We start from the raw sequence: 24,489 nt of genomic DNA, 5'->3' as shown, positions 1-24,489 counted from the left end.
CTAAAGCCAGTTGAGTAGCACTTGAAATGTTTGGCTCTATGAAACCTGAGCTAAATGCAATGTAATGTAATGTAATACTTGAGTAAAGGATGTGTGTCCTCTTGCCTCTCTGCTGATGTCCTCCCCCTGCGGGAGGAAGTGTGGAGGTTTGTATTCAGTGTGTCCGTGCAGGACTCTTCCTCCTCTTCAGATGCTGACCTGCTCACTACTTGCCTGATTGCTTCCTCTCCACTCTGTCCAATCCTAACCTGCACTATGACGATCTCAAACACTGCTCATCTTTTAGGGGAGTTATACATTAATATACCAGCGGTATCAAACTGAACTTCTTAGTTTAAGTCCTCACATATAAACTACTGCTGCCAATCATTAACATTTTGTAATCAACTTAATTACATGACAGGTTTTATAATGAATCAAACGAATGCATCTTTATCACATATTTCAGTATTTCTGGGGGAGGTGTTCCAGGCACGTCCAGCTGGGAGGAGACCAAGGGGTAGACCTAGGACCAGGTGGAGGGATTATATCTCTTCGCTGGCCTGGGAGCACCTTGGGACCCCCCAGTCAGAGCTGGTTGATGAGGGGAAAGGGACGTTTGGGGCTCTCTGCTGGAACTGCTACCCGACCACGGATAAGCGGGAGAAGATGGATGGATGGATGGATGTAATGTTTGTATTATTATTTTAAATGTTATTCATTTGTATCTATATTTTTAACCGTGTGTGAATCCTGTTTTTCACTCTGAACCTGTTGCTGCTATAAACGCCTGAATTTAAAGGGGATATGTAAAGTTCCATCTTATCTTATCTTAATACTGACAGTGTAGAAATGTCGCTACATAAATTGGCATAAGCATTAACAATAGCTCTCAAATTGTGGGTTAGAAATTATGAGAATCTTAAAAATGTCTTAAACAAATCGCCCAGCATTACAACAGGTCAGCCACGTGGTCAATATTGATGCAGATATGTTCCAAGAACACAACCGATAATAGCATATTACGGGGATAATCTTAACAGAAATGTATTTTTATGGGTTTTTTTAACAGCATATTTAGGGTCGAGATCATGATATGTCACTCTTCTTTTTAAAGCGGTATTTCAATCAGAATAATCATAAGCACTTAAACTCGCACCCCCCTTAAGGTTTTAGTTAAAACACAATGCTGATAGAAACAGCAGCAGTGCAGACATGCCTTTAATAGCACTGTAGTTAGTTTGAAGGGTGTGGGCTCAGCGTCGTCAGTGAGTATCACTTACAGGACCCCGGGGGATTACTCTGACCTAACAGCGTATTTAGGACGCACCTGAAGCCACACAATCTCATTTCAGGGGTAATTGTCGCCCATTCCCCAACAATGGACTCACTTAACCCCCAGACACCTTTTGAATCCCACCCCTCTCTTCTCCCCTGTCACACTCTGTCGTCTAATCCTTCCAGCACACCACCTCTTTTGCATTTCGTCAAAATTCATTTATGTCCCCAACCTAATGAGAAGGAAGGCGTGCGGTGAAAATACGTCTTTATTGCTGTCATCATCAATATCACACTCCTTATCTGGGTCACTGCGCACTGATTGGCTGCCGAGCAAATGGAGTGGAAACTTTCCATTTTGTTCGTGTTTTGAAACGCACGCCCACCGCGGGGGAAGGATGTGAATATTGGAGGATGTAGACAGTTAACATGTCCCTCTGTTTTTCACACAAACACCTCGTCGTGGAAAGAAAAAGAAAAGGACCATAAATAGACAATAGGAAAGATAAAGGTTAGCCCGTCTTCTGGGGACTGACGGCTCCATTCAATCTCACTTGATAAGAACGCCTTGGGGATTAGTCAGAAGATGTCTCCTTGGGTGGTGAGGAGGCTGCTCTGGGATCAGCTACTCAGCAGACACACTGTTTACAGAGCCACGGCTTTGAGGCACACCAGAAGATTATCATTTCTCAACTTATCAAACACAAGGAAGCGTTTTTGATCAAACAGCGGTGGGCAATTTTGCATTTAAGGTCAGAACTCGGCTGCCAGGGTGCTCACTCACACCAAGCCCTGGCAGCACATCACCCCCACCCTGATCCACCTCCGCTGGCTCCCAGTCGAGCACCGTATCACCTATAAACTCCTTCTTCTGACTTACAAACCCCTCCATGCCCTCGCCCCCCAATACCTGTCTGACCTTCTCCGCTACTCCATCCCGGAAGCTAAGATCATCTGGACAGGATCTCCTCTCCACCCCCCGCACCAGGTTGCGGACTTTTGGTGACAGAGCCTTCAGTGTGGCACCCCCCACCCTCTGGAACTCTCTCCCCCCCGAAATCCGCAGCGCCCCAACTCTGGACATTTTCAAAAAAGCCCTCAAAACGCACCTTTTCACCAAGGCTTTCCCCACTGTATAGTTAGTTTAATAGGTTTATTTTTCCGCTACTTCCCCCCCCCCTACCCCCTTAACCTGTCTGCCTTTTTTCCCCAACTCCCCCCCCCTACCCGATTTGTAAAGTGTTATGCTGTGTTCGTTATTCTCGCGTCCAAGTAAGAAGCTTAAAAAAGGAGACTAAATGGAGTCTCTGAGAAGGTTCAAAATTGGTACTTTAATTAATAAAAAGCGCGGTAATGTTACAAGCAGGATATTGTTCAGTCAGGAGAGAAAGGCTGCAGCTTCCTCTCCCTCTGATGGCCGTGCAGAAGAGAGCTTCCAAGCACTCGTCTTTCCCGCTTGCTGGCTGTTCGCTCCTCCTCTCTGGGAGCTGTAGTGACGTAGGGGACTTCCCCCCTCGTTCGTGTCAGATATCGCGTTAAACAGAGGATTTCGACATTTTACATTCATTGCTTACTTCCACATGCCTTTTCTCCTCCTTATCTCTTGCATAACTTTATATGTAATACATGTTAACGGCGTCAATAGCCACTTTAATGATACTAATGGACGGTAGTCCCGGATGTCGTCATGACGGATTTTCAGAATAAAAGCTTGGTATTGAGAACTTCCGGGTTTTTCCAGAATAAAATAGCATTTAAACTGACGGTATGTTTAAGGTACATTATGCCATAAAACATTGATTTTAATTTCTAACAAAAGCGACCTTGGGTTTCCTGAAAGGCGCTATAAAAATATTATATATTATTATTATTATTAGTACATTTGTGGGTAAGAAAAACAGCAAGGTATTGGATTATATAACACACTTCTCTTTTTGTTTGTACAACCACTTCCTCACACATGAGCTCGCCTCCTCGTCTTCGCACCGAAGAGCACATGCAAAGAACTCTCAGCCCCCGTTCTCCGTCCTCGTGTGTCATGTAACCCCGCCACAGTTATCGATGAATACCTGCGCGTCCAAGGCAACCGGCTGAATACAGGTCAGGATATTTGCCAGAATGAGATATTCAGTGTGGAGAGAGTGAGTCATTTCCCTGGTCATTTTGTTTTTGAAAAGCCACAGATGAGGATGAGTCAGAATGAAATACTTGAGGGTGAATGCATTTTTAAAAGCAATTTCAAAATGACGCCTTTTCTGTGTATTCTGGGATTCTCTGGGATGGCTTAGCGGGGTTGTAGCACTTGATGGTGACAAACAATGCTGGAATACTGAGAAGCAATCTGCCTGGAAAACACAACGATATATTCACTTTAAATACACACTCAGAAACAGCTTTCATGTCACATGCAGGGGAGACCGTCTTCAGACAGCTGGTGCATGAAAAGGAAGGACTCAGCACTAGTTCAGAAGATACATATCCTACTGTTTGGCAAGCAGTAGTTGCAGATTTCATTTTAATCATTTATATTACACTGGTCATCTTTATCTGAGAAAAGGTTAGTTTTTCATGATATACATCAACACTTTCAACAAAAGTTATTATTTGTCTTACATTTATTTACGTTATAATCCTGCTTCAAGTTTGTGAAATACAGTTCGCATAGATGTGGGTGCTCAGAAGGTTTTAGGGGATGTATAAATATGTACCTGGAAGTTGGTTAGCTAACTGTTGGCTCCATCCACCAGGAAGCGCTCCATGTTGAAGCAAATGGGCTCGTAGTGGCCAAACGGTGGTACTACAACTCATTTGTCATTCCCATTAGGCCCAAAAATACTTTTTCCCATTGACTTACATTGAGAAAGAGACATCTTTAAAACAGTGGGTATCTTCTATGAGGTAAATCAACTCCCTGGTACAATAACTTAAATAGATTTGAAATTCGTAGGTCCTACAAGTTGTAAAATGCGCTTAAATCCAGAGTAGTAGTTTTCCTTCCTTTGATTGAGGCGAGACCAGACGTGACGGAGCGAGTTGCAGGTGGCGCATAAGGAAACATGCAGATGAGCATGCTCTTACAGGCCAAATGCAAGATCACCAGCAGATCCAGGTGTTTCCGTTTTCAAGAGCCAGGCCATGTAGCCTCATGGGCCACTGGGACACTTCATGGATGTATACAGAGAACTGAACACAGTGTTGGAGGCGGGGCACATTCCTTCCGATTAGAGTTGCTGCATGAAGCTTTAAACGGGACAGTGTGTTGGCCCATAGAGCATGTGCACTACAGTTTCCTTTTACAACGTTTAGACCCTAATGATCTGTCCGGTGCCTTGCTCAAGGGCACCACGGCAGGGCCCAGGAGGTGAACTGGGACCTCTCCAAGTAGCAGTCCACACTCCATATTTAGTTCTGGTCGGGGACTTGAACCGGCGACCCTACGGCGCGCAGTCCAATCGGCTACTTTTTTTTTTTTTTTATCTTTTATTATATCAAAATATAGTTACATTTTGCACACATTGTAATCCACCTTACCGATCCCCAAAAGGACCCCAAGGCTTCCTACCAATTTAGTTGCATCTCAATCTCAGTTTTCATAGATATTATTCCTGCATACACATCACCATCTCTCTAGTACACACATTCATTAATGCTTTCCACCTTCCCTCATATCTCATATCAACACACACATCAAGATAGACGTCCCGACCCATCTTCCACATCAATTCCCCCCCCCCATTTCCCTTATCTTCCTCTTCCCTGTTCCTCTTGCTCAACCTCCCCACCCTCCAAGCCCCTCCCGACTGAGCCACTGCCGGACATTATAAATAGCAGCCTAGAGTCCGGTTCTGTGCCAGATTATTTCAAACAAGCGGTTGTGGCACCCCTGATAAAGAAAACTAATCTGGACACTTCTGTCCTCTCTAATTACAGACCCATCTCGAAGCTTCCTTTTATTTCAAAGATATTGGAGAAAACCGTACTCTTACAGCTGCAGTCTTTTATACATGCACACAATATTTTCGATATTTTTCAATCCGGTTTTAAAGCGCTTCACACACAGTACTGAGTCTGCCCTTCTAAGAGTGTTCAATGACCTCCTGGTCACGACAGACTCTGCTGACTCTGCCATCCTTATGCTCTTAGACCTCACAGCTGCTTTTGATACGATTGACCACTCCATCCTTATCTCTCGTCTAGAGCACTGTGTGGGTATCAGGGGCGCTGCCTTAGAGTGGTTCAGGTCCTATCTGTCCAAGAGATCTTTCTCTGTTACGCTTGGTGACTTTACATCCTCTTCTGCCCCTTATCCTGTGGAGTTCCCCAAGGTTCTATTTTGGGGCCTATTTTATTTTCCTTATACCTTCTCCCCCTTGGACTGATTTTTAGAAAATATGGCGTCTCCTACCACCTTTATGCGGACGACTCCCAATTATATCTACCCCTAAGAAAAAACACTAGCTTTCTGATGCCCCTGGTTGACTGTCTTAATGACATAGAGGCCAGGATGGCGCTAAACTTTTTAAATATAAATGAGAGCAAAACGGAGGTAATTGTGTTTGGACCAAATGGTGATGTCCCTTCCATTGACCTGGGTTCCCTGCAACAGTACGCAAAAGCCATGGTCACTGATCTGGGTGTCCAAATCGACAGTGCTTTTAAATGAGATAAACAGATAAACTCTGTGGTTAAATCCAGTTTTTATCACTTGAGGCTCCCGTCCAAAATCAAACCGGTTTTATCCTTTTTAAACTTTGAGCGTGTAATTCATGCCTTTGTTTCAACTCGTTTAGATTATTGTATTGCACTTTACGCCGGCCTAAATAAGACTTCGCTAGCCCGCCTGCAGCTGGTACAAAACGCTGCGGCGCGGCTGGTCACAGGAACCCGCAAGTTTGCCCACATCACACCAGTTCTGGCTTCGCTCCACTGGCTTCCTGTCCGTTTCAGAGTCCATTTTAAGATGTTATTGTTTGTTTTTATATCTCTTAATGGGCTGGCCCCAGAGTACATCTCCGACCTCTTACAGTGTACACCCCCTCAAGGGCGTTGAGGTCGGCTGATCAGCTGCTGCTTGTAGTCCCAACAACAAAGAGAAAGACCAGGGGAGACCGAGCGTTCTCATCGGTAGCCCCCAGGCTCTGGAACGACCTTCCCCCTCGTGTTAACTTGTCGCCCACTCTTGAAGCTTTTAAGTCCCGCCTAAAGACCCACCTCTTTTCCCTCGCTTACCAGTCAGTCTGAGCTGAGCTATGTCATACCTGTGTGTATGCTTTCACTGTCTGTCCATAGCCTTTATGTGCCTTGTTTTTATTCTTATCTGCTTTTTTTATCTATTCGTGTAATATTATATTTTATTATAATGTTATGTTCATTGTGAAGCACTTTGGCAAACCCTCTGTTTTTAAACTGTGCTATACAAATACAGTGGATTGGATTGGATTGGACAAGGTACCGTCCTGTAAATCTCTCGTTCTTATTGAACAGATAAAATACTTTAAAAACATTTTTAAAAGACAGATGCAATGGATTGATCTTATCAGTATGCGTTGTGAGGCCGACACGTTTCCACACAACAGGGCAGATACAACAACACTAGGTTGGACCGTTTGATTGCTATGCTGGTCACCGTATCCAGTGAGCAGCGGATTGGAAAGCCTCCGCGGAAAGTTTGCGGTCAAAGTGCTCTTAAAACATTCCAAACAATCTGTACTTGAAAGTGCATTAACCTTCAACAGTAATGAAAGCTACACAGTAAAAGTCAACAGTCACTCTGATGGATTATCTGTCTCAAGCGGTTTGAAAAAAAACGTAGTATTGCCCTGATTTGTTTTAAAATCAATTGGTTGCATTTCTTTTTTCCGAAAGAGAACAGCTGCTATCCGATAACTCGATGTAAAAGTACATCAAATATTTTCATTTGAGTGGTTTGTTTTCCTCAGAGGTGCTAACATGTTCATGTATATAGGTCTACACATTGATTTAACTAATTTAACACATATAAAATAACTCTCAAGGTCCACACACAGAAAAGGGTTGTTTGCCAGCAGACTGTTCTTGAAGCTTATCAAATTCATATTTATACATTTTCACACTCAATTCTGGGAGGATTCAGTCAATGCATTTCCCAACAGATGAGCATGGGTGACTTTGAGCCTGAAAGCAACATTCTCCAGCCTGAAAAATGTTAAAACAAAGCAGCTGTTTCAAAATCAACAACGCTTTGATTCCGGGCCAAAAGAAGTCGATGTCCATGGATCGGAGGGTCTTTGGAAAGTTGTAAAGAACACTGTTGAGTCAAACTGCCTTGAGTACAATCAGATAATGCTTTGTTTTACTTACACAGAAACCCGTTTGCCCCGTCGACCGTCTGCAAGACAGGTCTGCTCAGCAGCACCGTGCATTTGGACCCAAACGTATTAAAAGACGTTTGAGTAATTTTTAAAGAAGAAAGATTTTGACAGCAATTAATAAAACGTAAAAATAGTATTTTGCCGTATGCACTTTTAACATCAAAACATTTCTTAATCTGCATTCCTCAAATAATTACAAATTGCAAGGTCAAGAAATGAAAAAGACACACCGTATGCATTACATACTTGTGTGTATGTCCATATTAACGATATTTAACGATTGCTGTTTTCTATGTGAAGTACAAGTTCAGTCATTTATTAGTTTGTAAACATCTGCAACGTTATTTCTGGACCGGATATACCATTGCAGCGTGTATGACTCCCCATTGCTTGTCTAACATTGAATGCTTGAGAGCTGGGCCGACAAAGTACTGGTTTTCCTCTACAGTAAATAGCATCTAAGGCATCATAGTTTGATGCGATATAAATCTGGCCTTCAGTTGAAATACTTGGCCCTTGTTTAGATTTGTCCTCCCCTGTAATAATTCATCAGCTGATGTTACAGGCTGCGGTCAGAGCTGGACATTTGAGACACCCGCTGCCACAAATATGAACACACACACACACACACACACACACACACACACACACACACACACACACACACACACACACACACACACACACACACACACACACACACACACACACACACACACACACACACACACACACACACACACACACACACACACACACACACACACACACACACACACACACACACACACACACACATACCATGTATACATCACTTCAGGGGACATTACATTGACTTACATGCATTTCCTGGAGACTTATCCTATCCTTAACCAGAACCAACACATGCCTAACCCTTACCCTTAACCTTACCCTTACCCTTACCAGGTCTTCACCCTAACATTAATGATCCCCCTCATGGGGACCTCCAATTTGTCCCCATAAGGGAAGCCAGTCCCCACACGTGACTATGTATACAGATTTAGGTCCCCACAAGTATAGCAATGCTAGACCACACACACACACACACACACGCACGCACGCACGCACACACGCACGCACACACACACACACACACACGGAAAGCTACACACAGAAAACAGAGTGTAATTGTAAATCAATAAACAATTAAGGTACCACCATCATAACACACTGCTCACTGACCTCAAATCCCTCGGCGGCGACTGTGTCTCCATTTTCCCGTTGTGTTTGTAAGAGGGCAATAATGAAATGGGTTCTCATCTAATGGACACTTGCTAACAAAGCCTCAGAGTAAGATAAAGCTGAAAGGTGTTTCTTTCTTTTCCTGCATTGTCAGACTGGAAATCATTTACAATTCACCGTGATGAATTATCAGCTTTTTTAAAACCTTACCTCTTCAGCCCCAAGCCTGATTCTCAGGTCTCGGCTCGAAAATGAAATGTCCAGAACAAATGACCATCACTACACTTCCAAAAGGGGAACATTAATAATTCTCAAAGTAATGATACACCTGTGAGTTGGATGTAGAAAAGTCAGAATCAATATAGATGTTTTTTACTTTAAAGAAAGTTCAGATTGAACACGGTAGATGTTGCGGTTTCGGCCCCTTCGTGGAGCTTAACAGAACATTGTGAGAGTGGCATACGTAATATTTGACCAGCTTAACAGGAGAGCTAAGACAACACATTACTACAGTTTATCCTGACTTTGTTTAATATTTCTTATATTTAATATTTAAACATTTTTAATGACAGTATACTAAAGGAACATTTAAAAAAAAAAGTGGACTTTTGCCACCAAATGTGTCATTGTTTTTTTACGAGATATGTTGGCTGCCTATAAACAGCATAATTAGATATAACACATTTTTGCTTAACATTTTACTTAAGTACGCGACCTTGATCCTGTTGATACCTATATGCACATAGTTTTAATGTAATGTCCGTCCCATCACGGTGGGATTGAATGTGAGGTAATTCTCATCCCAAAAGGTTACAGCTATTTTACTGCAACATCTCTGGTTTGATCCCCGCTGAGGACGTGTGGTTCTCCGTCCGCCTCCAAGCTATCGGCTCACTATAAAGACATGTTTTTTTCGAAACAACTATGGTTGTCAAACAGCATGTTCTTTCTCCTCTAGGAAGACACATAATACGTCTCTGAGCAGTTGATCCTACGCTCCGTACATTAGACACAGCTTGATCTCGGCGTTCCCAGAATACATGATACAAGTTGAGGGTAAATCTTCCGGCAGTCAGACGGGAGGACACGCAACAGTTTTAATTTATTTTTAGGAGCAGGTGTTCTTTCATCAAGACATTGGAGAACAAGGTGTGGCTTGACAACAGCCTTTGGCAAAACAAATAAATGCTGGGTCACGGAGCAAAGAGGGGATCCAGTCGTCGTTCGCTGCTGCAGAGTCTAAACTCTTCTGACAATGCGCCGCCCGGCCAATCAAGGACACGAAGGTGCCCTTCTCCAGGTACATCATCGAGTAGCAGGGTGCTAATTAAACTGTTTGCCTGGCAAGTGATGACACAGCGGATCAAGTTAGTGTGATGCCTTTCAAGAGTGGCACAATCTCGAAGAAGTGCCGTCCCCTTCTAATCCAACGGTTAGATTTTTGTCGGGCAATTTTGTCTCTTTTAACTTTCTTCAGTAGAATTACTTCTAGGTTCGTGTCTGGGCAGGGGCGGACTGGGACTACAAATCAGCCCGGGACTCTCGACCGGCCCACTTCGGTACCGCCGGCCCACCGCGGTACCGCAAGTAAATACTGCTAGTAAATACCGCTAGTACATTTTCGGGGGGACTGGGGGGGTAGACAATTTACTAGCGGTAGACATTAAGGGTAAATAATGTCTACCTCCGGGCCGGTGGACTTGTATTATCACTGGCCCCACCATTGTAACCACTGGCCCGGAGCATTCATCCAAAAAAAGAATCGACTAATAATGAAGAAAATTAACACATTTGTTGCAATGTATGCACTAACTACATTACTACTTGTACTACAACATTTTAATCATCAGTTCTTCCTCATTTTCCTCAATTGTTCATATTTGGTTTATTAAAATAATGATATTGTGGTCATTGTTAAAACATGTCTGCTATTATTATTATTTGTATAATGCACTTTCTGCCGTCCTGTCATCAGGAGTTAGACATGTAATGGCTATGGATTAGATTAGAACCTTCATGATCCTAAACTGCTGGGACATTTCGCCAATACCTTTATATTGTCTACTCTTCACTTACTTGTCAGCATAGGTCGGCATTGATGTACAGAGCCGACAGAAGACCTTGTTTATATTGGCATCATATTGAGAGGTGCAGCCAGTGACGCGTCCTGAAAGCTGCTGGTTCCCTCCACAAGGGTTTTGGAAAATAGCTGGAAATAAGGTCTGTGGAAAACAAACCCGTTTGATAAATGCACGTTTTGTTCAGCCGGATAATCTCCACATGTCTACCCTACTTTTATAATTTCCCAATCATAAATGTAATGATAGATTATAAAAGGGTTTTAGGACGCGTCACTGCAGCCAACTCCATCGATCAAGCTGAAACTTTCTCTCCCTCTTCTTCTCATGCTCCCCGTCACTCTCCTTTAACTCCTCCGGTGACTTTCTTTTATTTGAAGATTGTTTTTTGCCCGGCGCTTGGCCGGTTACCGCTGGTATTAAAAACATTTGGCGAATGGTTAGGTGGCGCGAGAGTCTGTAGTGAAGCAGCGCGCTCCCGCTCACCGGAGCCTGCTCGCACTGCGCTCTGCAGCAAACAGCTGTTTGCTTTTCACCCAACAACAACGACAACCGACTCACGGAACGCTATGTTGTAGCGTTGATAAACAAAACAATTTAACTAAATTGCTAGTCAAAATACCAATACCACAGGAAACATTTTATATTTTTAGTGGCCTGAGTGGGCAAGTGGAAAATACGTTATGCTGGCCCGGGGTGTCTAAATAGTGCTTCCGGGCCAGCGGGCCATTTAATGTCGAGCCCTGCCGGTTACCGGCCGGCCCACATCGTCTGACCGGCCCACTTCAGTACCGGCCCATCGGGATTCGTCCCGAACGTCCTGATGGCCAGTCCGCCCCTGTGTCTGGGTAAGTAGAGCTTTTCAGAAATCCAATCAAATCTAAAAAAAAATGTATGTAATTGTATTCATAAAGTAACTCTTGACACCTTTGGCAAATGTCAGAGTTTTAGATCAGTGCTTCTCAAAGTGTGGTCCGCGGACCACTGGTGGTCCGTGAGCGCCCCCTAGTGGTCCGTGAGTATATTGGTAAAATTTCACATTTTAAATAAATAAATACATTTAAGTTTTCCGCACTCTCGCGGGAATATCTCCGCAATGGATCGAGCTTAAGTTTAACTTTTGATTGCATGATATAGCCCAGCGCAACACCTTCGTCACACATGTTGCCACCTGTTTGTACCATTTGCAGGCGATTTGTAAAAAACTATGTGTTTTTGGATATTTGTGGAGTTAGGTGGTCCACGAGTGTTTTTTTATTGGTTAAGTGTCCTTGGTATGAAAAAGTTTGAGAAACACTGTTTTAGATAGAAAGTAGTGCATTTTATATGTTAGACACAGTTTAAGTATAAGTATAGTATAGTATAAGTAATAAGAGGCTTTTGGGGAATTTGTGAGAGTTCAAAAATGGCTCCAACAAGACGACCAATAATTCATGAATTTGGTCATGGGTCAAGGAATCCCTCAGTTATGTGTATTTTTCTAGGTTACTCATAGAGCCTTCCTCGTTCTGGACAATTGGCCTTAAACCCTACACACACCTTCATACCAACACATTTGACCTCCATGCCACATGTCAGGCAACTGGGACTGCTAAATGATATAGGAATTTTAAGTTAATTGGAAACATTTGATTAATTTGCCTCAAGAAAGCATGGCGTTGCACAACAGCAGGTCGACTTTGTTGAAAATCCCTGTGATTGTATTGCGTTCAAAAATATTCCATTGTGATTTTTTTCCAATAGAACAACTCGAATAATATAACAACAGACTTGTGTAGACACAAATTGATTGGGCTGCCCATCTTTTTCGAGGACATTTCGACATACGGAGAGTAGACGCCAAGGATCGAACCGCTGACCCTGTGATTATAAGATGACCTGCTCCACCTCTGGAACCACAGCCTTTGTCTAAAGACTTTTTCACTTTTGAAAAGACAGCAGATAAAACACATCGTACACTGAACACATGTCCTTCAGCTTTGTGAGAGATTTAGATGAATACGAGATTTAGTCAAATGTACACATCTTTATACGACAGGACAAAATGGAAAAGGAGATCGTCTGATTGTTTGAAGACATTTTCTTAAGAGAGTCACATTAATACAAAGATCTATCATGGAATACCAGTATTGTATATACTGCAGTTGTTATACCACATTTTTATATTCTGTAACATGTGTACATGGTAATATGCCAACTTTGCTTCAAAAAGTGTTCAGTTAGTTCATCCAAGAAAAGAAAAAACGTTTTAAACAATATTTAACTCACCATGAAAGGATTACAATACCCTGCAAATGCTCACAGTCTGTGTCATCATGTCTTTAAGCGTGTATCTTTACCACGAGAGAAATCACAAAAACTCAATGCTTTGGGTTTGATCCTGTCTTCCATTTAAAATACTCAAAATAACTGATTAATGATTTACATAGTCCCAAAGGGAGGGGAGACAACACGGTGAAACTATAAGAATTCATATCGGGATACTAAGGAAGAGATGTGAAGAGTTTCAGTCCAGAACGCTAAATATCCAGATACAACATAAAGGAAAATCGTTGCCTGAGGTTTATCATTCAGTGTCTGAGAAATCTACAGAATCCACTCTGTAAAAATGAACTCAATCTCAGCACTTAATTACGAACGAGTCGTTTAAAATAATTTCATTTGGTTTAAGTTTTTTTTTTGTTGCTTTCAAGCTTTTTGGGGGTCATCTTTGTCTGTCACATTTTGGAACAAAACTCTTCAGTTTTTACCGTAATTAACAACAAAAGAAATGATGGCGAGGGCAATACCATAGCGATAGCTGATCCACTTTAGTGATTATTATTTTGAATGCCTGGCATACATTAACACATTGACCTGCTTCAGTGGCTTCTCTCTGGATTTAACAGACTGTCATCAAAGCATAGAAAGGTGGCAAACCTCTTCTCTGCTAAACATGCAAAGGCCACGAGTTCAAGGAAGAAACATTGACTGTAGGTCAAGTACAGCTGACGGGAAAGAAATAAACTGTGTGTGTATATATATATATTTTTTAAACAAATGCAAGTTAACCCTCTGAGACCCACAAAAGGACATTTGCGTTTTTGTATATTTGTGTGTTGCCTTGTTAATTATCATTTCGTACAGTATACTCAAGTACACATCCCAGAAATCAGCACAGCCTCAGGTAATGTTATATGCTACTCGTTAAAGACTTCTTTACACGATAAAAGGGGATATTTGCCCATAAAAATAAAAATAACTAAAAATGGAGCTTGAATCTTTAACTTTATTTATTAAAACAAAACTTCGAACCATACTATTGCAAAAAACATTCAACACAGAAAATGTCACACATGTGTTGGGATTGTGCCAGACGTGATAAGAAGCTTCTTCTGTTCATGAGTTATGCTTTGAAGACGGCTTGATATCTGGGATCGTATACGGCCCAGTGGGTCTCAGTGTTAAGCGGCCATTTTGTTTATTTTCTCTCTTGTGAAGTGACAGGATCCTCTTGGTATTAACCTCAAAGGTTTTTTTAATGAGATATTGGGAAATTAGCTCACTTGTCTTTTGCCAACAGGTGGACGAGAAGATTGATACCACTCTTGTGTCTGAACGGTAAATTAAAGGCTACCTGGTTAGCTTAGCCAAGCGTAAGATTAGCTTAGCATCAGGTAATGATACGAGGACGACGTAACGCAGAAATGATGAAATAACATTTACAGGTAGGTGGTTTTTGTTACCAATGGATAAAGACAGGCATGCTAATTCTTAGCTAACTCCCCCTTTTCAGTCTTGATGCTAAGCTAACATCTCTTGAGCTGAATCTTGATCACACTGAAACAATAGTGGTGTTGATCTTATCAAATTCTCAGCAAGAAAGGAAATAACTTTTCAATCGTTTTCAATTACAAAAAGTGTTTTCTTAAGCGTGGAGAAGCAGTTTCACACCAAAATGCCTAAAAGTGACAGGACAGTTTCTCAAAGCGTGTGAATGTATTTGAAAGATGTGGTGTAGGATTTTACTTTTCAACACATTATTCTTTCCATAAAAAGCATATGAAGTGGGAAGTGATCAAGAGGCTTCATCACCTCTTCGGAAAAGTGTCGTGTCCATGGCTCAGAGTCTCTGTGATTCGCAGTCAGCTGATTTTTCAAACTGCCCTTCAGCTTTACCACAAAAGACAACGTACCCGCACCAACACAGGTGAATCCCAAGAGAAATCGCCTCTAGTTTAGGATGAAAACAAATACCATAGCTTCGTACTTTAGCCACCCAGACCACAGTCAGAAAAATAACCAAAATAACACCCGAAAAAAATAAGTTAACATAATTTTGACACATATAATTTTACAATATGTACATTATTTTTAAATTAAAATAGATTTGTCGGTTGTCTGATTGGGTAGGTCCTCTAAAGAGCGCTCCTTTTTGATTTTTTTCAACCATCCAGTGTTATTCCACACGAAGAGTTCCCATGGAAACGTCAAAGCCAGCCAATCAGAGTGCAAGTAAGGCTGCCATCGTCCAATCGCCCAATAGTTTGTCGGTGACATCTTGGGACAGGCCCGAGCCCTTAATGCAACACTATTGGCAGACACTTCAACCCTGACAAAAAGAAATAAATATAAAATATATGTAATATTTCTATATATATTCATAAAACCAAACCCAGGATAGATTTTAATTCTGATGTGTGTCCTCTTCATACTATAATCAAACAGTGGCCTTGTTCCTATTGCCAGTCCACTTTACTCCCATCTCCATTTTTGTGTATTTTTGCAGTTTTTTGGGGGGGGAAAAGAAAAAAGAAGTCTTCTTCGAACCTGTACATCTTATACGGAAGTAAACAAAATGTAAAAGTGCGTGTTTTTTGAATATGTTTTATCCACTATATCCAAAAGTGTTACAGGCACTTAAGTCCTTCCCAAACATTGTAGGTGTTGTTCGACAGTGGAGTAGGTTGGTTTGGTTATTCCTGGATTCGCGTGAGTCGTTCTTGGGCCGATGCTAGCCCAGGATGTCCAGGTACACCGGCGTGGCTTTCCCCATGGCGAACAGGACCTTCTGAATGTCCTTAACGTTCAGTCGCTGCTGCGGTTCCCTCTGCCAGCAGCCCAGCATGATGTCGTAAACCTCCTTGGGACAAATCCGTGGCCGATCCAGCACCCGACCCTGGGTTATGCACTCAATAACCTGCAGAGGAGACAGGGCGGCGGAGTGAGACAAAACATTTTCACCGACTGATTGCTTCGGTTCGGGCATAATGAGAAACGGCCGACACTGAGCAGACTGTCCTTTGAGGTTTGAACTAATGAAACTGAGATGAAAGAATCAACAGTGTGCATTCGCTCTTAAATGTGTCCAATATTAAAGAGGAACCAAGATCTTTGAGCCACGAAATAACAACAGACTGAATATGTGCGGGGTGGATGTTGGCGGTGTTGATAACATCGGGATTGATCATCTCTCTGTTGGACTTGTGCCCTAATTAGCCACATGACTCACTCAGCGGTGACAATTTGACTTTATTTGTGTACCAATTGCAAGCCGCTGTCGCCTAATAGAATAGATAGGGATCTATTGGTGTGTAATGAATGCGCTGCACTGAAAAACTGCAGAACTTTCTAGTTTTTTAGTTCAAGCATTGTCACCGCATACCCTTGTGTACTGAAACCAGCTCAAACACCAGGCTAGTTTTCTTAGCCGTAGGCGTAGTATAATCACAAACAGAGGTAAATAGGTACAATAGAAAATCTCCCGTAAGACATATCATGGTGTCATGCTATTTCACGCTCTTACATCTGGAGCCTAATTATCTGGAAAGAATGTACCACACACCTAATCTGTGTTTAAATAAACATAACGCTTATGTGGTTAATACTCAAGAGGGTCAGCAACACCTGAAACAACACCCACGAGGGGAAACCCGTTTGTATTGTTCCACCTGTTGCCCCTCGTCTTGTCACCAACAGACCGCCTTGAGACCCGGACCGAGGGGATGGAGCATCACTTCCTGCAGAGACATATGGAGCCTCTTTGCACAAGTCCCCAGAACACAATCACAAGCAGTAAAGGTTGCAGTGGTCATGGCAACAGCCTCCGCCGAAACAGATGTGAGGTAATTATCCTTGGAATAAACATTCTGGTTTTACCTTTTAACCAAAAAAGACTCCTTTTAAGTCGTTAACAAAGCCGTTGAAACCTAATTCCACTAATTCTATGTTTACCTGCACACTTGTTTAACCATTCAAAACACAGGCAGGGTCGTGTCTAGCAAGAGGCAGAGGTTTTGCAAACTGCACTTAACGAGACTCGTATTCTGAATGCATCGTATACCAAAGAAAGCTCATGAAACGACATATATCATGAGTCTTATAGGAAATACTATGTGACAACTGTTATGGAATAATGTTGTTAGGTATTCAACCTTTCATACGCTTCTCCTCTCACTGTCTCCTTTCCCACGGCACAGGTCTACGGCCTTGGGTATCGCTGCTATCTCTCGTAAAGGAGGAGCAGCTTGGGCGCATTGTCGTTGCCGGCTTATGACCGAGGACAAGCCGCCATGAGATGGTTTATTGTTCAGGGACATCGAGAGGCCCTTCTCTGATCTGAAACGTAGGTTCCCTGGCGCACATTCTTTTCTACGGACGACAGCTCTAGTTAGATTCAGGGTCCATATTTGTTTAGTTTCGCTGATAAAGAATGTTGATCTAGTTAAAGCCTCAAACTACAGAAGAGAATCTTCTAATTCAGAATTGATTTGGCGTCTCAACCTGTGTCAACTCGTGGCTCACGACTTGTCGTGTGAATTCTCCGGCCGAAGCTCCAGATAAACCGTCAGTGTTTGCCATCAAAGCTCTGGCTCTCCTCGAGTCTCTCTGAGTCCCGTCTCCAATTGCTTCAAAAGTTTCCCTCAATTCATGATGTGGTTAATTTACAAGCTTTGCTTATGTTTGTGTGTCCAGTATGTGTATGCCAACTAAGTATAACTGGGTAGAAAGGTACCCCACGTTCCAGTTGCTATTTGAAAGTATAGTTTGCATATGATATTCTATTGTTGTTCAGAAGCAGTATTAACTTGGACATGTAATTGCTAGTTTTCCGACTGAAAGTGTGCAAGTGAAGAAAGAGTAGAAGAAGAACGTTTCTTCATCGGTTGTTTTAATACAGCGACAGCTGTTTTCATGAATAAAGTTGCTATGAGTGAGAAAAGATAAGTGCTTGAGTCTTTAAGTGCAACAACTACGGTGAGAATAACTACTCATGCTGTATGTAAAACATGACCAGCATCATATTCAGAATATTCTCAAATTGGGAATGATAGTTATTAACAAAGCAAGCTATCCAACTAGCACAATGTCCGAGGGTTGGCTAGCTGTCTTGCTAACTCCACAGCGCTTTAATACTACACTGATTAAAGAAATAAGCCAAACGGGCTGTTCGTGATGAGGCTAACAGCCCGTCATCTTAACCTCTACGGGAAGGACAAGCTAAGCTAAGTGAGAACCAACAACAACATGTGGTGCAGTCCAATTACCACTGCAACAGCTCATTGTGCATTCTACTCTCATCCTGTTTCTATGCTATACACCAGGGGTGTCCAAACTACGGCCCGTGGCCCATTTTGAAACGGCCCTCAGCTAATTCAACAGGTATAATGGCCCACAAATTAAACTTGTGCTTGTCATATATTGTACTTCTAAAATACATATGTACAAATAAAAGACACAGTATTCATGTGTTAATAAGCCCACTTTTCAAATAAATGTAGTCAATTAAAGTTGGAAACATTTTCAAACAAATCATAGTTTAAAACAAAAAAGAAGGCCAATAACTTAAAGGTGGGGTAGGTAAGTTTCAGAAACCGGCTCGAGATACACTTTTTGTTATATTCCATGGAATGCTCTTAACATCCCGATAGCAATGAATATCTGAAGTGCTTTGACAAAAAATCCATAAAAAAAAGTCATCTGTGGAAGCCGTGGCGCTGTAAAAAGTACATCCAGTCCGTTTAGCCGATTGGATGGCCTACCTGCCTGTCAGCCTTCCATCGGGGCATAAACTTATCTCGTGCCCTCATTGGTCATGTGTGCGTTCGTGTGCGTTGGAGGAGGGGCTCTATAAGGAAGTGGCAGATTTTCCGGTTGTGTATTTTCAAATTCTAGCGATCTCGAGCCGGTTTCTCAAACTTACCTACCCCACCTTTAATGATATAACAAGCTTGACATCCACCCTTCATATTTCCTCTTTCTACAATCTGAGCTTCTGTGTTATAGGATGAGCTGCCAACAAAAGACATGAAACCCTATGAAGAGCTGTGATGGAGGCTGTTTTCAAGTATCAAGCAGAAGTTAGCTACATTTGATTGATTTTGCTAATTTATGACTGATGAGGCAATAAACCTCCCCTCTCGTGAGTGGCCCATTCCTTCGTGTGTTTTTCTGTATGTGGCCCTCCGTCTGGACACCCCTGCTCCACACAGTAGTGTTTGGCTTTGGACACGGCAGAAGAGGGGGCAGTGAAAGAGTATATGTCGTCCCCCTATAGCTCGATGCTCCCTGGTGATAAATGCCGCACGACTCCAGTTAACAAGCGACTCTCTGCACAGATAAGCAGCGGGAGCCTCAGCGGCAGTGAGAGCCGGGCCGCTGCTGAATATAAAAGTTTGGAGACTAGTTCATCCTCGACCTCTGCTACTGTAGCGCTGGTATTTCAGCAACATTTTGACATGGAGTATTTGTTCAATTTTGTATCATGTAGTGTAGCTTCAGAGCTGTTACATTCAGGCTGTTTCTCACCGCCTGGCAATATCTGGTTCTGTCTCAAGTTATCTATTGAACCTAGGTCATGTTTACCCTCAGTGAAAAATATAAAAATATGTTTATTATGGCTGCACTATTCATTCAAACTCATTTCCCCTCGATTCAGACAGACCTCGGCAGCAGAAAACACTTCCAGCCACCGGGTCGGCCCCCTCGTATCTCAGACATTAAATACAAAGTAGCACTTTTAACTAATGCACCATCACTAACAACGGTCCTGTTAGGTCAGCAATTATTTGTCTGTCTTTTTGCACTTAGCGTAAGTCGCTTTGAAAAAAAGAGCCAGATTTTTGAAGTGTAATGTAATGTCGTGACATATTTGTATTTTTGGAAACTTTGCAATCTCCTTTAGAATTTGAAACACGCTTTTGTTGGTTTAAAAAAAGACGAGATGACTTCAAGTTAACTTTACCCTTAAATGCATTTAATTGTAACCAGTTATTTCCTTTGTAATGTGTCGTTGTTTATTATATTAAACTATTTTGAACCGAATGTTTTGTGACCATTTAGTCAGATTAGATTTAGTGTTTTTACCTTGTAAATGTAATACGTGAAGTCTCTCTAATTCTTTACATGTGTTAAATATATGTTAAATACTTTCTGTATAGTGGCTGATCCCCTATTGTCGAACATCAGCTTATTGGGGTGTCCAATTTCACACATCTCCATTCTGTTTTACGATTGCACTTATATTTCTAAATGTTTGTCGATGTAGTGAAGCCTATCATGGAGGATAAGGCGTGTGTGAAACAGTTAACCAACAGTACCCATGAGTTCATTCATCATTGTCATCTATACCCATTCCTAATTGTTTCTGTAATGTATTAAAGCGTAATGCGTTGGACAAATGTGAATAACTGAATAATAAGTGCAATATTCCAATCTAACAGCACCTGAAGTTACAACAGGAACTGATTGTGGTTGTTCACTCTTTTGGCTATGGCACACAGCGATGCAGAGCTCATCTCGTTACATCCCGAAGAAGGTTTCCGGCAATCAGCCGAGTGTTTCATTTACTGTGCTGCGTCTCCAACGTCTTTCAGCTGCAGAAGCACAGGGATATGGTAATACCGATTTGTGTCAAGCCCAATGACTTATTGATGTTTAAACTGGAATACTTATGAGTGCAATGTATGCCAGGTTATTATTTTAGGTCAATTACATTTTCTCAATAAGCCCGCTTTACAAGAGGAATTGAATTGTATTGATTCCAAGCAGAGCCTCCAATGAAAAAACAAACTCATCATGGGTGTTATGTAATGTGGCATCTTGTCTGGTGGCGAGGCGGCATTCATTTATCACCTCGTTGGGCCGGCGCCGGTCTCAGAGTAGGAAAAGGCACACGAGGCAGTAGATTAAGATGGGAAATGGCAGTGTTCATTTACATCCAATTGAGTGGTGCAGAAATGAGTCTGCAACCCCTAGATGAGTCAGCATTTTCCCACTTCCTGTCCCCTTGCCTGGAAGACAATGTTTTTTTGAATGCGTTTTTGGTTATAAGCCTGAAATAAGGTTTGTGGTTCACACTGTGAAGGAAATGTTTTAATGAGATTTGTGCAGGGGAGAATTTTAGTGTTCCTGTGTGTCCTGTCTGTAACTTGAACAGGGCGAAGGCCAAAAGGCCCTACCTTCCTGTGGGGGAGTGTGACCAATGCGCAGATGGCTTTAACAGACCCGTCCTTTGTCTCTAATAGGGATGCCAGCGATTATTCGATTATTCGAATATTCGCTACAGTCTCCATAATCGAATATTATTTTTAAAAATCGATTTTATTTATATATATTTTTTTAATTTTATTTATGTTTTTTTTTTCCGGTCGAATAATCGATTTTGATCATGGTCAGTTTCTGGCAACCCTAGTCTCTAATATGTCTGGTATCGATTAGGATGGAAAGCGCGCGAATATAGGCCACTCCTATATTCTCTGTGTAGATTTGCGCTGTGCTTCTGTGTAATCCGCTGTGTTGACTAGGTATCTCTACGATGCAAGTTGTGTGGATATCTTGTGAACGCTCCGGCCGTGACTCTCAATCAACTCCGGTGTTTGATTTAAGCGGATTCCAGTCTTCCATTTCTTTCATCACATTGCTGATCAGAAGTTTCTTTCACACACACGAGCTGAAGAGATGTTCACGTCTAAAACCAAGCCTTCCCTCGTAGACATAACATATGTCAGTAAATACCACACAGGGGGATATCTTGGGCTTTTATGTGTCCTAAAACTGAGAGCTGCTAACAAGTGTCTAAATGAGGCAACTGAACTAAACACGTCGAAATATTTACCACTTTTAACTTAGCGTTGGTGAAGTCATGAGAGCATGTCACATAACCTGACGTTACCTTTTACTTCTTGAATAGTCTTCTTACGTGATTATCCTGCTGAGTTAAGTAATAATAATAATAATAATAATAATGCATTACATTTTTCTATTAGAGCGGGGTGCTCAAAGCGCAAGTACACATTACACATATTAGACATGTAAGAGTCATTACTGCGGACATTGCCCCTGCAGGTAAAGTGTCTTGCCCAAGGACACAACGGCCTGACGCGATGGCGGCCGAGGCGGGATTCGAACTGGAGTTCACCAACGCCCCTTGATCTGATGACCAACGCTCTAACCACTGCGCCAAAACCACCCCAAGTACCACAAACGGGACTTGTCAAAGATCTTATTTGCTGCATTATTTCAATATCCAATGTAAAATGTTTGATAAGGGAACCAGTGGAGGCTAAATTCAGTGTTGGCCTACAGTACATCATCACTGCACCATTATATTGGATCCCTACTTTAAAAACAACTTAATTAATGTCTTTGCTTGTGATCTGAAAGAAAATGTATTACCATTGGATCACTTGGAGACGTTCAATGTGTGCTTGATGGCGTACAATCCAAAATACATGGAGTATATCGTACTGTCTCTAAATGCTTATTTTACCTCGTTGTTGCCCAGCTGAAACCAAGGCTGCTTCCCATAGGTGAAGATCTCCCACAAGATGACTCCAAAGCTCCAGACGTCGCTTTCCGTGGAGAATTTCCTGTACATGATGCTCTCCGGGGGCATCCAGCGGATAGGTAGCATGGTGTGTCCTCCGACCTGGGGAGAGGCAAACACAGGGGATCCTTATTGCATATGAAATGTTGTGGCTAAAGCACAGATTAGAAAACCCAGTCATCAACACCCCTCCCAGGCGTCGGGGGATTAACTGTCCTCGCATGTAACCGATCACGGGCTTAACATCTCATGAATGTGTGAAGTGCAGATGTGTGTTGACACAACATAGGAAAATGCTGAGTTATCTGCCACCTGCTCTGAATGTATTGAAACGCAGGAGGTGCAATTCTATAGGTTATTGTATTAAAACCACCTCTTTGTTCTTGATGAGCAATCTGTTCTGTGCAGAAGCATCGAATGGCGGATCAGAGTCTCAAACAGTGGAACTGAATGTGGTCTAATCAGTATTTTGAAATGAATCCAGTGTTAAGGACACCGCTGAATGGATGCTCATAGTTACGATGTGGATGCTAACGTGTTTGAACTCTGCATAAGGATAATATGTAAAGCTCATGCATTAATAAGTAAGGTATCAACAGAGACGGGGAAATATGTTATGTCTCCAAACCGGCAACACATGAAATGAAGTCTGCATGCTGTAAATCCTCTAAGGCTGGATATTAATCGATCGAACAATCATTCATTAATCATCCTTGCTCTCAGCTTCCATTAGCAGGCATTGTTTTCAAATCTATTTTCCATTCATGTCGGTGACAGGGTTTTAATGAGCTGGACAAGACTGATGTGGGAATAAGCGGGAAGTTCAGAATCCTTGACATTATTATTTGATGATTGCGGAGCTCAGCGAACACATTGACTGATTTCACTTTTGCTGAACAGCATGCTGAACTACTGCTGTGATTTCTTCAATCCTAAAAGCATAACAACTTCCAAATCAGGCATGCTGGCGCTTTGGGAAAGTACATCAATAATTTGTTGGCAACGCTTGTGTAATTCTGCTCAGACATGGGTTTCAAAACAACCAAGAATGATTGTATCTCCTGTTACCAAAACTCTTCTAGGGTGGGACTTTTCAATCAACTCTGAGTTTGACCTTCTAGCTAAATTGTTCCGCTATTCAAAATGTTGTAAGCAACTTCCAATCCATACTTATATATTACAGTGGTTTGTGCATTAATCACTTGAAAACGATACTATTGAAAGCTTCATCTCTAAGGAAGAAAGCTATACATTATATTTATGATCAAATGTTTGATAACAAGCCTAAAATCAAGAGTACAACATCTTGAGAAGGATGATTTCAAGTCCTGTCTTCATGACGAGAAGAACAGGAACAGGATTTCTCACAGACTCTAGCTTTCCACCATTTGTCAATATAAATAGGATCTTGTGCTTTTCCATGTGTTGTAACTTACAGTCCAAAACCATATTAAGAAAACATTTGGGATAGTAATACCTTGACATGTATATCATTGTGTTCTGGGATTAGACAGTTATTATATTATAAACATAGATACAGGTAGATCATAAGAAACATTGTATGATGCACACCTCACAATAATACACATCATATAAATAATGGGTGGTGGAGGGGCCAAGCAACCAAGCAACCAACCAACCAACCAACCAACCATCCATCCATCCATCAACCAACCGACCGACCAACCATCCATCCATCCAACAACCAACCAACCAACCAACCAACCAACCAACCAACCAACCAACCAACCAACCAACCAACCAACCAACCAACCAAGCAACCATCCATCCATCC

General features: G+C 42.0%; 1 protein-coding gene across 1 annotated transcript in view; it reads right to left on the bottom strand.

Moving 5' to 3' along the window:
* Positions 1 to 12,894: 12,894 nt before the first annotated feature.
* The window catches only part of LOC117442891 (NT-3 growth factor receptor-like), a 43,545-nt gene continuing 31,950 nt past the window's right edge, over positions 12,895 to 24,489 (bottom strand). The window contains exons 5-6 of the mRNA XM_034078834.2: positions 22,638 to 22,796; positions 12,895 to 16,067 (exon numbers count right to left, since the gene is read on the bottom strand). Of these exons, the coding sequence (XP_033934725.1) occupies positions 15,882 to 16,067; positions 22,638 to 22,796 (345 nt within the window). The 3' untranslated portion in view covers positions 12,895 to 15,881. The remainder of the gene's footprint in view (positions 16,068 to 22,637; positions 22,797 to 24,489) is intronic.

Source organism: Pseudochaenichthys georgianus, chromosome 3 (genome assembly GCF_902827115.2).
Source record: "Pseudochaenichthys georgianus chromosome 3, fPseGeo1.2, whole genome shotgun sequence".
Taxonomy (NCBI): Eukaryota; Metazoa; Chordata; class Actinopteri; order Perciformes; family Channichthyidae; genus Pseudochaenichthys; species Pseudochaenichthys georgianus.
The sequence above is the reverse complement of the archived record's forward strand: the minus strand, read 5'-3'. Positions and strand labels throughout refer to the sequence as shown.